The sequence below is a fragment of the Elephantulus edwardii genome, unplaced genomic scaffold, assembly GCF_000299155.1.
Source record: "Elephantulus edwardii isolate Elephantulus edwardi_28Jun2011 unplaced genomic scaffold, EleEdw1.0 scaffold00080, whole genome shotgun sequence".
Taxonomy (NCBI): domain Eukaryota; kingdom Metazoa; phylum Chordata; class Mammalia; order Macroscelidea; family Macroscelididae; genus Elephantulus; species Elephantulus edwardii.
In genome coordinates, this window is record NW_006399830.1 from 354,003 (window position 1) to 370,921 (window position 16,919).

General features: G+C 54.7%; 1 protein-coding gene across 1 annotated transcript in view; it reads right to left on the minus strand.

Moving 5' to 3' along the window:
- Window positions 1-394: 394 nt before the first annotated feature.
- The window catches only part of PRKAR1B (protein kinase, cAMP-dependent, regulatory, type I, beta), a 103,640-nt gene continuing 87,115 nt past the window's right edge, over window positions 395-16,919 (minus strand). Inside the window, exons 8-10 of the mRNA XM_006889601.1 lie at window positions 14,498-14,619; window positions 1,729-1,810; window positions 395-569 (exon numbers count right to left, since the gene is read on the minus strand). Coding sequence (XP_006889663.1) covers window positions 397-569; window positions 1,729-1,810; window positions 14,498-14,619 — 377 coding nt within the window. The 3' untranslated portion in view covers window positions 395-396. The remainder of the gene's footprint in view (window positions 570-1,728; window positions 1,811-14,497; window positions 14,620-16,919) is intronic.

The following is a 16,919-nucleotide window of genomic DNA, read 5'->3' on the forward strand; positions in this document are numbered from 1 at the left end:
AAACTTTCTGGGAGCAGGGTGCCGCTCAGCTCAGCAGGAGGCCCCACACCCGGGGGGGACACAGCTCCCAGCCCCTTGTGACGGGAAAGAGGAGAGAGCAAGCTCCTGAACGCCACCAGGAGAGAGAAGTTGGGGGGCACCAGAGGTCACAGAGCCACCCAGACAAGCGGAAACAGAGACACAGATGATGGCAGGGCAGAGAGAAGCAGGACCCCACTGCCCGCCCTGGTGGACCTGGCCCATCTCACCTCTCAGTGCACACAGTGACAATTTGATTCCAGAAAGTGAGTTTAGGGGAAGGCACAAGCCCTGTCACTAGAAGGCCAGCACCCCAGACCCCATGGGCCGCCTGCGTGGACGACAGGGAGGGCATGGCCACCGGGGATGGGTGGGGGCTCAGACAGTGAGCGAGATGAAGCTGTTGTAGCGTTGGATGTTCCTCTTGAGGATCTCGGAGCAGGGCCCCAGCACACGCTCGAAGCGCGGCCGGTCCAGCTTCACACACTTGAGGGGCCCTCGGGCCACCACAGTGGCTGCACGGGGCCGGTTCAGCAGCAGCGCAATCTCGCCTGAGGAGAGAAGGGGCTGTCAGCGGCTGAAGTCCTCGGGGCGCACATGAACCTTTTGGGGGGATGGTAGGAGCCATGGAAGAGGAGGCCCCAGATGCTGCCTGGGTCTGATTCACACAGAAACCCTCTTCTCCAGCCAGGCTGACCTCACAGACACCACAGATGGCCCTTAGCTGTGACCCTGGAGGGAGCCCTGAGCAGAGGCGCCACCTGGTCGGGCCACCTACAAGGTCAGCAGTTCAAGCCCACTGGGTCCCCAGCTCTACAGCCTCAGAAGGCGAGGAAGGTTCTAAGGAGTGGGAACCAACTGTAACACAGTAGACTTTGGGGGTCTAGTAAGGAGCTCCAGGGGTGCTGTGTTACATACTGGGCTGAGCTGCTCTGAAGGAGAAGGTAGAGGCGGAAGCTCTAAGGGGGGGGTAGCTGTGGGTCACGGGGTTCTGGCTGGTCTGAAATGGGAGGGAAACAAGCCAGATAAGATGCAGGAATATGACCTGTACAGGAAACCAGCATCGATGGGCCTGCTCCAAGGAGGGTCCCCCACACCTTCAGTTTGTGACAAAGTCTATAAAGTGTGCTAGGGAGCTCTGGTGGTTGAATGGTAAGGAACTGTACCACAATCCCGAAGACACATGGTTCAAATCCGCCAGCCGCTCTGTGGGAGGATGGACAAGCGCCCCCCGTGTGAGTTACGGTCTCTGAAAACCCACTGGAGAGTCAGCTGTGGGTCAGTTCTGCCTCCACGGCAACAGCGACAAGATACAGCTACCAAAGGTACTGCCCCATGGCCAGCTGAGCACTGGGGCCTGGGCACTGCTCAGGACTGTTACAGGGACACACCTCTAGACAGTCACATCCAACACGGACACGTGGCCACATCTACAACACACACACCTGACAAACGTCCTGGCTTTGTCCAGTACCCCAGATGCAGCGTGGCTTTGAGATGCGCCCAGCCTTCTTTCTGGGACTGGGGATTGCGAGGGTGGTGCCCCACCAGCAGGAAGCCGCTGTACCTGCTTATGCCCTGTCTTGGGGGTACCCAGGCCAGGCACAGGGTCGCAACCCAAGTGCTCTGGGGGTGTTAGCCTGTCCCTGTGGCTGCCACCTCAGGGGCCCCAGCAGTGCAGGAGAGGGGATCCCATGGGCATCCACTCACCAAAGTAGTCAGAGGGACCAAGCCGCCCCACCTCCACGTATTCCTCGTTGGGGGATCGACGCTGGAGCACAGATGCGGTGCCCTGTGAAGACAAAGGGGAGATGACTAGCCGGGAGGTGACCAGTGGGTAGATGACCAGTGGGCGGGTGACTGGGGTAACGTATGGCAGGCAAGGCAGAGAGGTTAGTGTGGGTCTTGCCACCCCTCCACTCACCCTCTGGCACCCCCCACTCCTGATGCCCCTCTACCTGCCCTCTGCTACCTCCCTATTCCTATGACCACCTCGGCGCCCCTCTGTGCCCCCTCACGCCTCCTCTGCCCTCACCCTCTGCCAAGCTGCCCGGTCAGCTCTACTTCACACGCGAGAGGCCTGGGGCAGAGGCGGCATGGTCCCCACCCTCACAGAGCAATGTGGACACTGGTTAGATTAGAAAAGCCTGCGCTGGAGACACTAGGGTGCCCCAGACACATCGGTCTCAAGGTCCAAGTGCACACTGCCCAATGTCCTGGTCCCCTAAGGCCTGGCCCTGTGGGGCTGATGACCACAACACAGGGGTCAGGACAGGAGCTGCTCCCATCGGGTGCCACAGCCACTGTGCTGGGGGACACTCTGCTCTCCTCCAAGTTGCTGCTGCTGTGACAGTCTGAAGCAAAAAGCCCCCAGGTGTGGCCACAGGACAGTGGTGCCACGCTGACCCCCCTTGTGCACGTGAAAGCTGACAGCAGGAGGCCTGAGGAAGGGAACTGGCTGGGAGCCGTGGTACAGGAGGACTGAGCTGGCCACGGACGCCAGGGGAACGGACAGAACCTGCAGCCCAGAAGGAAGGATGTGAACACTGTCATGTCCTCTGGATGCACGACCAGGAGGGGCCAGCCCCTGAGGAGGACAGAGTGCTTGGTAAAGTCCACAAGATGGGCTAGCATTGTGGCTGTCACAGCAGACGGAGCAGGGACAGGCTGAGTCCACGCTGCTGTGCACGGTGGGTGTGGGAGGTGAGCGGATGGTGCCAGTGACGGCAGCACTCAGCACGGGTCATGCGCACGTCTTTTGTGCCCACAGTGGCCAGTTATTTTCCTGTCCACTGGGAACGTCTCTTGCTCAGTCCCAGCCCAGCACGTTGCCTTGTGGCGGCTGGAAGCTGTGATGCTGAAAGCTGAACCACTGGTGTTTTAATACCCAGAAGCCAGGCTTCAGGAGGACTTCCAGTCCAAGACCAGGGAGGAAGCCTGGTGATGCCGTAGTTCTGAAAGTCAGCCAGAGAAAACCCTGACCATAGGCCAGAGTCCAACTCCCCTGGACGTGCCATCAGGAGGGTCACCTGGACGGGACACACGTTTGGGGAAGCGGAGGCAGGGGAGGAGCTTGATGAGATTAAATCCACCCCCCACCAGTCCTGTAGTGTTTTCACTGGCTGTGCAGGGCGTCAGTCCCTCGCATCGAGGGTCTCCTTCACCCTTGCTGGCCCTCGCTGACAAGTCATGATGCCCTGTCCTTGGTGACCTGGCTCCACAGCACCCCCCCCCCCCCAGCACATCCAGCTCAATCTCGCTGTCGTCAGTCCTCAGGGGCATTCGGGCTTCAAACTGACTCGATTCACTCCGCGTCCACCACGTAGGAATGGACTCCACGCCACAGAGCGGGGTGTCTGGCCCATGAGAACAGGTGGGCTCCCAGGCGGGGTCGCCTCCCATGTCCGCCGCCACCCACTGACCACTGGCACACCGTGGAAGTGACCCTTCTGTGTCTTTGGGAATGCTGGAAAGCTTTGAAAGCAGCTCGGACATTCTCAGGAGGGCTGGAAGTTTGGAGGTTCAGGCTGGAACACTCGAGAGTATACATCCGAACCCTCACTTACTGATTCAGCCAACTCTCCAAGTTCTGCCACCACAGAAGTCGGCCTGCGGGGCCCGGGAAGGGGGAGGCCTGCGGGGCCAGGGAAGGAGCCGGCCTGCGGGGCCCAGGGCGGACTGAGGCGCCGGCCCTGCCTCATCTTCTCTCCTCTTTCAGCTTCTAGACAACAGTCAAAGTAGGAGCACTGGTGGCACACTGTTCAAAGCACTGGGCTGTTAACCAAAAGGTTGGTGGTTTAAACCCCCATCATCTGTGAGGGAGAAAGTGGAGGTGATCTGCTTCTGTGTGTGAAGATGGACATCCTCAGAAGCCCAATGGGGCAGTTCTGTTCTGCCTTGTTGAGTCGCAGGCATCAGAATCAACTTATGGGACTGAGTTAATAAAATAAAAATTGAATGAAACATTGAAAGGCTGGCTTCTCCTGGAACATCCCGCCTGGTGAATGCATTTCTCAAGGTGAACTGACACAGCCTTGGCAGCTGCACTCCTAGCGCACTGCGAGATGGGAAGCGGGGACATTGCCCCACCGCCCACATGTCCATCCACAGTGGTGCACACCCCCACGGCCTCCCTACACGATGGAGGGCCCATCAGGAGAGAGAGGCAGGCCAAGTGATGGGTTAACAGAGACCAGGACGGAAAATGGCTCCTCGAGTGAAGGCGTCAGCAGACCAGCGTCCTGACCACATAGGACAGACCCTGCCTGACCACACTTCCATGTAACAGTCGTCGGGGGTGTCTCCGAGGGTCCAGTTTCTGCCTGGGGGGATGGACCTTCTGGAGGCAGATGGTGGTGTGGGTCACGGCAGGCGGTGAGGAGCGAGCACTCAGGTGGACAGAGCGACCAGCGTGGGAGCGTCCTGGCAACAACGCTTCAGCTCTCGCCCTGCCCCCCACGTCTGTGCCCCCAACAAGACAGCCTGTCAGCGAGCTCCAGAGCGTGGCGTCTCCAGCATGTGGGACCTACTGCATCCCCTGCTTGTTTGTTTTAGGGTGTCTGGGCCATTTACCCCGTCACATTCCTCAGCTCATACCCTCTACTCACGGCAGCCGTGAGCTGTGAGTATGGATAAATCACACACCCCAGGCCACAAACCACCTCCTAACAATTGCAAGAACACAGTTGGGCCGTGACCGGGCACAGGCTGGTCTTGGTGCCAACCTTTGGTGAATCATCTACCCGGTGTGGCTTCGGCAGAGCATGGCCAGGTAGGCTGTGTGGGAAAGCAGACGTGGACACGAGTCCCATGCTTGCTTCAGACGGGCCTGTCTGCAGCAAGCTGGCCAGCAGCCAGGCCAGACCCCTCCTGCCCGTGTGCCCCGGAGTGGCAAGAAATGTCAGGGAAGGAAAAGCACCAGAGAGCCTATACCCCCTCCTGCCCGTGCCCTGGAGTGGCAAGAAACATTGGAGAAACCACAGAAAACCTGCAGTTTGGGATTCATTCTTTTAGCAAACCTACCTTTGACCTCTACATTCTCCCAAGGCAGGAAGAGTCAGTGACTTGACGTGAGGGAAGGAGGCTATCAGGGGCCTCAGCCTCTGCGCTCCAGCCCCCAACCCCCAGCCGCACAGTGCCCTCTGACTGTGGACGGACAGTCCCTCCCTGCGTTCTTTGGTCTCTCCACAAAACGGGTTTGTAACCCCACCACAGTCCACCCTTCACAAATGGTCTTAGTTAAAACTTGAGGCTGAGTTGAGCAGTATCTGCGCACATCTGTGAAAACATACACAACCCCAAGTTTGAAACACATACAGGCCGACAGCCGAGACACCACAAGTTCAGTTCCCTACCCCGCCACAAAGCAGAGAGCAAGAAAGCAATTGCAGGAATGTTGTTGCTTCTGCTGCCTATGGGAGTCACGACACACTGCACCGGAGTCTCCCAACAACCTCGTCCCAGAGCGGCAGCCTTGGGGCACCAGGAGCAGGGCGCCATGGGACGGAATTGCCTGAGAAGTGATGGCTGGGCTGGTCATCTCTAAAGAGCACAAGAAACATGAAGCAGAGGTTTGAGAAGTTGCCAGAGGCCCTCAACATGACACAGAGAGTAGAAGGGAGCACAGGGTGGAAAACAGCACCCATAGGAGATTTCACTACCCAGCAGGCAGGATCGCCACAAATTTCAATTCATTCAATCGTCAAAACAAATGTCCATCTGCAGAGAACAATAAAGCCAAGTGCCACGAAGCCAGTTGGGCCTGTGCAGATTACGATGTAGCAATTACACCTCAACAGAGTTGCCACAAGATTAACCACAAAAGCAAACACAACCTCCCATAAGCAAGGGCAACCTGGCGTAAAGGCTGCTGCCCACTGTTCACAGAAGCCAAGCAAGGACATAGCCTAACCAGTGACAGGTGTGGGGACACTGTGAGATCTGCCTCCACAGTGGAGCACCACTCAGGTGGCAAACGAAACAGCCATGTGTCCTTCAAGAGGAAACAGACACAGTGGAGTCCATCCACACAACAGTATCTCTCAGCCATGAAGAGACACAACCCAAGTATCCACTCTCAGGTGATGGAGACACACAATGTGGTCCTTTCAGATAGGGATTACCACTCAGGCTAGAAAGCTTATAAATATCTCACACACATCATCATTCTAAACATCACATGGGTGAAGTATGTCAGACACAACACGTCAAATACTACATGAATCTTAGATGAACTCTATTATTTCCGATGAAGTCTCCATTTGCATAGACAAATGCACAGGGGACAGAAAGCCCCCTACAGGTGAAGCAGAGCCAAGCGCAGTTGACGCTTCAGGATTTGTTTGGAGGGATAAATGTCTTGAAATAGAGGCAGTGGCTGCACCAAAACCCAACTGCCCCCCCATACCTTGTGACTGGGGGTGTCCTGTTCTTCAGAGCTGGGGTATACTTTCTCCACTATCCTTCAGGAGGGGACACACTGCTCCATGTCCTCTCAAATAGGAGTACACTGTTGCTATCCCCTTCAAAGTTAAGGTAGCCCTGTCTCCTTCGAAGATGGGGTGTAATGTTCCCAGCCCCAAAGGACACATAGGATTCTCACCTGGTCCTCTGTCACTCCCCATACCCCGTGTCCAGACAATACTATTAATACCCTAAGGACAGCCAAGAGTGGCCAGAGCTGACAAGAGGGGTCAGCAAGGCGACAGGAGCCTCTTGTGGCCAGTAAACTACTCCATTTTTCCTTCCTCTGGCTGGGTCCTAACAGGTAGGCTCGTCACAGTGAGGAGGTTCTGAAAGCGCAGGCAGGAGAGTGCAGATCATGCTCTGAGGCCCGTGGGACCGGCAGAGGGTGCAACAAGAAAGTCTCCTCCCAAAGGTGGAAGGGAAGGAGCCTGTCTTCACTGTGTGGTCCCTTCTGAGCCTGCTTCCGCTTGTGAAATAAAACACCCCTTACTGGGTGTCAGCCCACCTCACTGAGGGTCTCCCTTGTTTTTGCTGACCCTATTATCAAGCACAGTATCCACTTTCTAAACAACATGCCTCTGGAACCTTTATGAACGTTGATAAATGACAATAGTTAGAGAGGCTTCAGGCCTTTTGTTCATGGGGCGGCTATGAGCCATGTTTCACAACTCCATGACAATCAACAACATTATCAAGCACAGTTTACTTCTCCTGTTCTGATAACAGGTCCACATTTCCTTTCAAGGAAGGAGGTCCATCTGTTGGGGACGTAACATTCTAGTAAATCTATCTTTACTATTTTACCTTCAAAAAACCAAAACAGCCCACAAAGTGCACAAGACGCAGCTGTGCTGTCCTCGATTCTAAGGAAGAGGGTTCCGGCTATGCCTCTTCCAAGAGTCATTCTTGGGTTTTCCCTCTGGCATTCCCTGAAGCCAGCAGCCTTGTAAACAGGCAGCACAGTCTTCTCATTCACATGGCAATGCGGGTGGTTGGACCGTCACCCCGGAACACACGTATGATGTAATGTGGGGAGTACGTAATGACCTGTATGTATTGCTGATGAAGTAAAAGAGGAGAAAATCAAGCTGAGGGGACCTCAGAGCCACCAGGAAGTGATGGCCAGGCCAGGAGTGTGTCCTTGTGGACTTAGGCACCTATACTAAGAAACTCCCTGATCCCAGGGGGGCCAAGGTCCCCAAGAACGAGGGAAACAAAGACCTCTCTCCTGAAGAAGCAGAGCAAGAAACTCCTAGAGCTGGAACCCTGAATGCGACCTTCCAGCTTCTTGAGTTCTAAGAATGAACAGATGGTAACTCTGTTTTAACAGCACTAGAACTACTACAATGTAAGTCAGAACCACCCAATGGTATGCAACATTACTGCCGGCAGCACTATCACCTCTATGCCTGACAATATCACCACACTGCTGCTGTCAAAACTGTTCTCATCACCACCACCACCTCCACCACCACTACCATCACCATCCTCACCACCACCATCATCACCACCTCCACCATCACCACCATCGCCACCATCACCACAATCTCCACCATCACCACCACCACTACCATCACCATTCTCACCACCACAATCATCACCACCATCATCACCACCACCACTGTCATCACCACCACCTCCACCACCACTACCATCACCATCCTCACCACCACGATCACCACCACCACCTCCATCATCACCACCTCCACCATCACCACCACCTCTACCATCATCACTACCACCTCCACCACCATCATCACTACCACTACCACACCTGACAATATCACCACACTGCTGCCATCAAAGTTGCTTTCATCACCACCACCACCACACCATCACAACAATCACCATCACCACCCTAGCCATCATGTCTATCATTTTACCACCACCATCACCATGACTATGACCATCACCACTGTCACTTCATTCCTATCATCATATCATCTCATCACCACCACCCGCACTCTCTCATCGTTCCACTGCCACCACCATCCTCATCAATCCCATCATCATCATTTGATAGAACCAGAACTTGGCTGCCTGACATCCAGGTGACAGCCCCCTTTCACATGCTCCTTCCCCTCACGTCGCAAAGCAAATGGTTGTCAGGAGCTCCCCTCTGGCCCCTCCTGCCTAATTCCTAGATGCAGATGACCTCCACCCAGGACCCTCACAGCAGGACGGCTCTCCTGAGCTCCCAGTGCCAGGCCTCCTTGCCCTTTGTCTCCTTCCTCGCCCCAGGTGGCATGGTCAAGATTTTCAGCTCAGGTCTGGTGAATGACAAGTCTCAGTGACCTCACGCCCTGCTCACAAGGACAGTGTCTCTCTGGGAAGCCTCATATAACAGCTGATGCATTAGGAGCAGCCACGGCTGTGAGGCTGAATCAGACAGTCACGTGCTGCCAAATTTAGATCACCAGAGGTCAGCTTCCTCCTCAGGCCATTGCTTGCTACCTGTAGCCCAACTGACTGAGTCCCTTCCAGGGAAAAGCCCTTCCAGAAAGCCTGGGGCCTCTGGTCCTCCTGGAGGGGAGCACAGCAGGCTTTTCCCATCAAGCCAGAGGAAAGGCACCAGACATCTGCCATCACTGACCAGATCTTCCCATCACCCTCTGGCCAGCCCTGCCCCCGCCTGGGGGTGTCGGGGGCAGTGTTCTGGCACCACTCAAGATTGATTAGTTCAGCTTTGCACATCTCTCTTGATTTTCGGGGCCAAAACATCTGTCTCAGGGACCACCTTCTCCATGCAGTGCCAGTATGCTAAAGTGAGTTAATCCCAGCCCTGGAATCTCCAGCTACATTCCATATCTGTCCGTCTGGGAACGCCTGTGAGCTGGGAGGATGGCTGAGGAGGAAACCGGATCTAGGGCCGTCTGGATGGGATGTACAACTACCAGGCTGTTTTGTTTAGCCTCTTTGGGGAGCTCACGGTTGGGAGGATTTTAGGGAACAGGGTAACCTTTACACATTAACATAAAAGGGAACGAAAGGCAATTTCACAGGCAAAGTGTTCATTAGAGGAAGACAAACCTCTGCTGTTATTACAACACCAGTCAGCTCTGAGCAAGGGACCCGTGTGACGGCGCAGAGTCGGCTCTGAGCAAGAGACCCATGTCACGGAGCAGAGCCAGCTCTGAGCAAGGGACCCTGTGACGGAGCAGAGCCAGCTCTGAAGATGTGGACCTGTGTGACAGAGACAAGCCGGCCCTGAGGAAGGGGACCAGTGTGATGGAGCAGAGCCGGATTCCAGCTGGGGGATCCCATGTGACCGAGCTGAGCTGCACCAAGAGTTTTCCAGGCTGTGGTCTTTGGAAAGAGCAGGTGTATGTAGCTTTTTTCCTTGTTTTTTTGTGATTTGAGTTGACTGTGACTCACAGGGGCCCTGTGCATAACAGAGGAACCCTGCCCAGCCCTGCTCCAGCGGCACAGTCCTTTCTGAGCTGGAGCCCAAGGCAGCAGCTGCTGTCAGTCCAACCTGGGGACGCCCACCTTCGCTCCTCGGTGGGGGTCCGTCTTGGGGCGGGTCATCTTCTCCGGCCCTCCACTTTACCAGGCATGTCATCCTTCCCGACAACATGCTCAAAGCACGTGATGAGACCCATGCGTCCCGGATTCTAAGGAGCACCCCAGCTGCATCTCCTCCAGGTCCACAGTGCGTTTAAAATTCTCTGTCAGCATCGTAGTTCAAAGGCATCAATTCCCCCACCTTCCTTATTCACTGTCCACGGTCTCCCTCTGCACACTGGAAACACCTGGATTGGGGTCAGGAGCATCTGTGTCCTTAAAAGGGGCATCTTTCCCTCTGAACACGAGGAGACCTGTGCACGACTTGCCTCACACAGCATGGCCTTTGGCTTCCGAATGCTGTTTCCTGGCTGGCTGTGGATCCTGTCAGATGGAATCCCTGACCACAGCCCTCGCTTCCCTTGCATCACGGTGCTGGACCACAGCCTCAACAGGAGGTAACTAACAGCAGGTCCTGGCCCATGTGCCAGTGGTTCTCTTGGGCCTGCCTGACCTTCCCCACACTGTCTGCCCTGGCCACCCTGACATGTTCATCGTCACAAGGAGAGGACTGTCCACTACGGGTGGAGACGTCCCACAGATGGGTGTCCCAGAAAGGCTGCTGAGGACTGTCTACCATCAACAGAGATGCCCCACAGCACAGGCAGGACCAGCCCCAGCAGTCCACCTTTTGGTGACCCCTCTGTAGGCAGGGCAGCTCCTCTGTGCTGACACAAGATGCCCTCTCAAAGATGACTATGAACACCAAGTCCCCCAGGCCACCATGGCCACCAAAGCTAAGAGTGGGTCACATCTCCATGGTCGCATAGAGGAGGGACAGAGACGCCAAAGGTGTGAGACACCTGCCATGCCTGAACTCACCAAGGCTCACTGTCACTGTTGTGTGCTGTTGAGTCACAACCAACCCACAGCTGACCCTCCAGCAGTTGTCAGAAGCACAGAAGGAAATTGTCCATCCCTCTCCCACAGAGCAGCTGGTGGATTTGAACTGTGTGCCTCTGGGATCATAGTGCAGCTTCTCACCACCAGACCACTAGAACTCCCTCACCTTAACTTCAGTCAAACAACAGACCACCAGGGGGTACGCCCTCAGTGGGACACACAACCCCAGGGGCTCAGGAGGAACAGCCATGCAGGGAGAGCGAGCGCAGTGACAGGAACGACAGGGGGAGGATGAGGGGAAAGAGAAACCCAGTGAGGAGGAGGGACGAGTGCTGCACCACGGTGAGGATGGCCATCGCATCACAAATCCGGATGTGTGCGGGCTGCTGGACAGACACTCAAATCCACACCAACAAGTCCAAGGCAGCAGCAAAGCCCATGAGAAGGTGCTGTGAGCCAAGGACGGGACCCCCGTTCCATTCTCACACCCAGTCACTAGCTCCTCACCCGCCCCACCCCCACCCCTCTGTTCATACCCCTGGAAAAAAGGCCAGACATTCGTGTCCACTTCCACAGCAGAAAGGACAGAGCCTCCCTGGCAGGCAGTGGCCAGGTAAACCAGCCCAGAGAAGTTGGCTCCCTGACCCTGGTGAGCACAGTGACCACGGTGAGCACAGTGGCCAAGGTGAGTGAGCACAGTGACCACGGTGAGTGAGCACAGTGACCACGGTGAGCACAGTGGCCAAGGTGAGTGAGCACAGTGACCACAGCGAGCTATGCAGCAGCTCCCTGCACCCAGAGCATCACGCAGTGTGAGTGGCTTCTGGCCACGGCCCATTCCCCACATGCTCCTATGGTTTTCCAAGGAGAGGCCTCAGGTCCCCTGGGAGGCCCTTGGGTGGCAGGAAATAACCTACCACTGTCCACTTTAGTCATCTCAGGAGACAAGAGGGCCAGTAGGGTCTGTGGCCAAGGGGACACTCTCACACAGAGGCAGCTGGCCCTTGGCCCTAGCTGGCTCTGGCCTCACTGATCAGGCTGGCACTTCGAAAGACAAGACGATGCAGACTTTACCATCAGCTCTGATTTCACCGTTAACTCAAGTTTTTCAAAAGCTCCACAGGCTTCTGAATGGAGTCTGTCCTCCAACACCAATTTTTAAATCAGTGTGTTGCTAAAATCTGTGGTAAAAAAAAAGTACTTCCATCCTTAAGCCAGTCCATGCAGCTCCTGGCCCATGAAGTGTTCGAGTTACGATGAACCACATTCGTGACAATTTCTGGGTTTAAAACATCTTCAGTGCACTACCTACTGTGTTGCAACATGTAGTTTTCTGGTGTCGCCAACTCCTAAGGACAAATACTGAATAACAGATTTCCAGACATTTAAAAAGTCAGTAACAGTGAAAATGCTGAAAACATGAGCTACTTGCCTGTGCTGTGGCAGAGGGCCCTCAAGGTCACACATTCACAGGGGGAGACACATCAGTAGAGCCACTTCCCCAGGCCAGGAGAGGGGCATTCGATCGTGCCAAGCAGTGATAACTGACGAGAAGGGTCCCCTTTCCAACTCGAGTCAGAATGACTCACAGCTGGATTTCTGAAGTTGAAGTTGCAAATTGCATGGGGGGGCGGGGCGAGTAGAGACTGACCATGTTTCTCCCATGGAGCTGCTGGTGGATTTGAACAGCCTGCCTCTGCAATGGCAGCATAACTCCTCACCACTAGGCCACCAGTGTTCCCTCTCTTAATGTCAGTGAATGGAAAGGACCATGTTCTGCTGGATTTTTCACAGGCTGGCTCTGTGGTGGAAGCCTCCTCTTCTGTGCAGGAGACACAGGTTTGATTCCTGCCGGTGCACAGCCACTGCTGCCTGCCAGGGCAGGCTTGTGTGTTTTTTCAGCAGACCCCCAGACAGAGAGGCTAGGAAGAAAGGCCTGCAGATTAGCTTCTGGAAATCAGCCTCAAACAAGAGCCTGACCATGTGGACGGGGAAGCACCAGGCAGAGCTGTCCAGGGTGCAAGGATCTCTGTGAGTCAGGTCCAGACTCAGCAGCTAACAAGGAGAGGACAGAATTGCTAGGCAGGAGGGGTAGAGCCCTCCCCACCATGGCCCCGGCAGAGCATGACAGGACATGTGGAGCATGGAAAAGCCTGCTGACATGTCCTTCAGATAGTCCGGCTCTGGTCTCCCTCTCAGAGCACAGTGAGCCCCCCACAGCCCTTGAGATAAAGTCACCCAAGTTCCAGACCCAGGTCGCAGGCGTCCTTGGTAAGAGCTGCACTGGGATAACGAAGCACTTTTATAAGAATTCTACCTCAGCCCCTGGACCAGCCAGTGGCTAGTGAGGCCCTGGGCTCTGGAGAAGCCAGGGCGGTGCCCTGAGGGTGTGAAGAGCACAGGTGCCTCCATCTGTAGGCTTCAGACACTGAACAGAATCTCACCTGCCTGCCCCAGGACTGGTCCCCCACTCCCCGCACACCTATATTTCAAGATCACTTGTAAAAGGAGTGAGTTCCCCACCTTCAGGGCCAGTGACACTGCCTGAGAACTCTTCCTGGGGCTGTGCCCTCGAGGGGCAGGTTGCAGCTGTATGCTGGAGGTGTGCACCTGTCAAAGGGCTCACTCCCTCCCTCGTCCACTGATGCGTTTATGCACTCACACTCTCACCCCCTTCCTCACTCACCATGCACTCACCCTGTCTCACCCACTCACCCTCTTCCTCACTCACTCACACATCCTGTGAGATTTCTGTGTTACAGAGGAGCACGGTCTGGCTTCCATGTCCACACGGTAAACGCTGGTTCCTGCCCTGGTCAAGTCCCCTGTTCCTCTCTAGGAAGATGTTCTGGGCTTCCTGTCCCACCTTCCTCCAGCCCCTTGACTCTTCTGTCAGGAAACCCCAGAGCAAACACTGTTTCAATGTCAAGTATCACCCAACACTGTCTTGCCTTCCACATAGCTGTGATCTGGAGTAACATTTTTTAGATCATCAGATGCAGGGGTGGGCGTGAGGCTGAAATCTACTGGAAATACAATGAGTTGTGTGAAGTATTCAGTAGGCACTCTATGAGGAAGACTTTTTACACAATCTTGTCATTTCCGGAGCACATGGTGCCTAAAGCACTCAGATGCTAACGGAAAGGCCAGCAGTTCAAACTCACTAGCTGCTGTGCAGGAGGCAGATGTGGCCCCTGGAAACTGCCCACTGCACTCGGGCAGGTCAGGTCTCGCTGGTCCTGGATTGCTTCTGGGATCCACAGGACAGCAGTCCCCCTGCTGGGAAGGCGGGGGGGGGGGGGCTGCGTTAAGGGGATGCAGTTTGTGAAAGGTCAGGCCTTGCGGGCAGCAGCAGCTGGATGAGTGGATGCCCAAACAGGAGGACCTCAGAATCGATCATCGTGTGCCCTCTTTGCCTCTAGGCATGTGTGGGGAATCTGGAATCAGCCATCAGGTACTCCACTTGCCTCCCGGTGTGCAGAGGGATGCCAGAATTGGTCATCCTGCCTCCAGGTATGTGGCTTCTTCCAGGTTTATGAGGGGAACCTGGAATTGACCATCGTGTTCCCACACATGCCTCCAGGTGCGTGAAGTAGGTGGGACTCACCTCTGTGATGATGTAGAAGTCATCTCCAGGCTCTCCCTGGACCACGATCTTCTCTCCATCTTCAAACTGCACGGGTTCCAGGGCGTCAGCCACTGTCAAACGCTCCCATTTCTCCAGGGACTCTGGTGTGGGAAGGACAGGGAGGGAGTCAGTTGACCTGCCATGACTGGGCTCCCAGCTTCCTTAGAAAACAGAGCTGAGCTTTCCTGAGATGGACGAGGAACAAAACACAAAGGAGCCAATGTCACAAGAGCCCACAACCTGAGACCCTGTGCTGGGGGGTGGGTGGGGGGGCTTTTCATTTTGTTGTGATTTAGGAAGAGTTTACAGAGCAAACTGGTTTTCCATCCAACCAGCCACATCTATTTTATAAATTACAATCTCTACATTGGAATACTATTCCTCCCATTCCTTTCCTATGATTCCCACTTCCATTCATCCTCACTGGACCTTTCTATCTTCTGAGCATATTCCTCGCTAAATGCTGCCTATGCTCTTGTGTAGCCAATAGTTTAAGACAATGAGTGTCTGCCTAGGTCCTGTGTTCACTTTACAGGTGTGTCTGCTGTTGGGGGAGCCTTGGCAGCACAGTCCACAGGGAACTGACACCCTGCTAACCCAAAGGCCATATCCTACTGGTGGTCTGAATCCACAGCGTCTCCTTGGAAGGAGGGACCTTTCCTGTGCCTTCACCAGGAAGCCCTTGCAGGGTCAGTTAGGAGTCGGTTCTGACTTGGCAATGAGTTGGGTTCAGAGACGAGTTCTGTTCCAGGCTGGATAGGTTGTTAGGGGACTACATCTTGAGGTTGCACGGTCTCCACAGGACAGCAAGCCTGTCTGTCTTCATCAAGACCATGCACGCAGCTACCATTCCACCTGCCATAGACTGATGAGGCATCAAAACCAGGAGCTGTCAGAACTTCGAGAAAGCAGCAAGTGCAAAGAGTTTAACTCTGCAGGAAATATTCTGGCATCTTGAAAAGACAAGAGCTGTGTGCATTATGCAGCAACGTGCTCGTGGCTGAGCACCAGTCCATCTCTTCCGCTGGAGCCCACTCCCAGCTGCCCATGCACTGGGTCTCACAGCTGTACAACCCACGGGAGGAACCCTTCCATCTTCCCATGGAGGAACTACTGGTGGACTTGAGCCTTGGGGGTAAAAGAATTCAAAGTAGTTGAAGCAATTCCTTGTCCCTTCCTCGTCCCCTAACCCCACTGCCCACCAGACAGCTGTTAACAGAATGCAGTTACCTCAGTACAAAGCCAAGACACAGCTCCCCTCCCATGTTTCAGGTCAAAATACTTCACTGCAGTGCCAACTCTGACTTTAAAAGTCTGCAAATTCAATAGCTCTTTCTCCCACCTCTTCTCACACGTTCTCTTCTCTAATGCGCAGGAAGCGAAAAAATAATAATGCACTCCTTTCATTAGAAAAGACCTGCAGTCTTTCCTCTCCAGCCCACACTGATCAGGTGCTGTGCATCTCTGTCCTTTGATGCTGCTGTAACAGAGAGACCACAGGGGGTGGCTTCCACACACAGAAATCTGTTCTCTCAAGGTGCAGGAGGCAGAGGTTCACATTCCAAGCAGTGGCTCCAGGGAAGGCCTTCCTCCTTAGGGGCTCGGGAGGAAGGCCATGGTCATTAATCTTTTCGAGTTCAGGAGACTCTCAGCACAGAGACCCCGAGTCCCTACAACACACTATGCTCCTGACTCTTCTTTCCCGCTGACACTAAAGTGACCCCCTTCTCTGCCCACATCTCTCTCCTTTACCTGTCATAAAAGGGCAGCTCTGGTCCACAAGTTGTGCTGCTCCCCAAAGGCCACCTCATTCTGGACATTCAAATTCCCAGTGGTTCTTTGGGAGAAAAATGGGAAAACTTCCCCACAATTTACAGCCTTGGAAACCCAAGGGGGTCACTTGAGTCAGTTTCAGCTCAACAGTGAGCAGTTTTTTTTAATGCCCTAGAGAAGCTCCCTGTGCGTGTGATTGGTGCTGTGACCTCTGCCTCCCATTCTGGTCCCCCTCCAGCTGACTGGCTGATCACATCAGATCCCATCACTCCAGAAATGCCAAGCACTGACCAAGGCCCAGCCACGCTGGCATGAATTCTGAGAACACTTGATGGTGACGTTGCATATGTAGGACAGCTGCTAAAAATAAAGTACCAGGCAACTGAGATGTAGGTTAGGAGGGTTTTTGCTTCTGGGAAACTCCTGATGATACAGTGCATTGAAACAAGAGAGGCTTTGAGGTTCCAAGGTCTTTCTCCCGTGGAGCACGCAGAGGGTTTGCAGCTCCAAACCAAGTATGGGTGTGGAGGAGGTGAGACAAGGCACGCCACTTGGGAGGAGTCCTGAGGTACATCAGCTTTGACTCATAGGGGCCCTCTGTGGAAAGGGCAAACCCCTGCCCATCCCT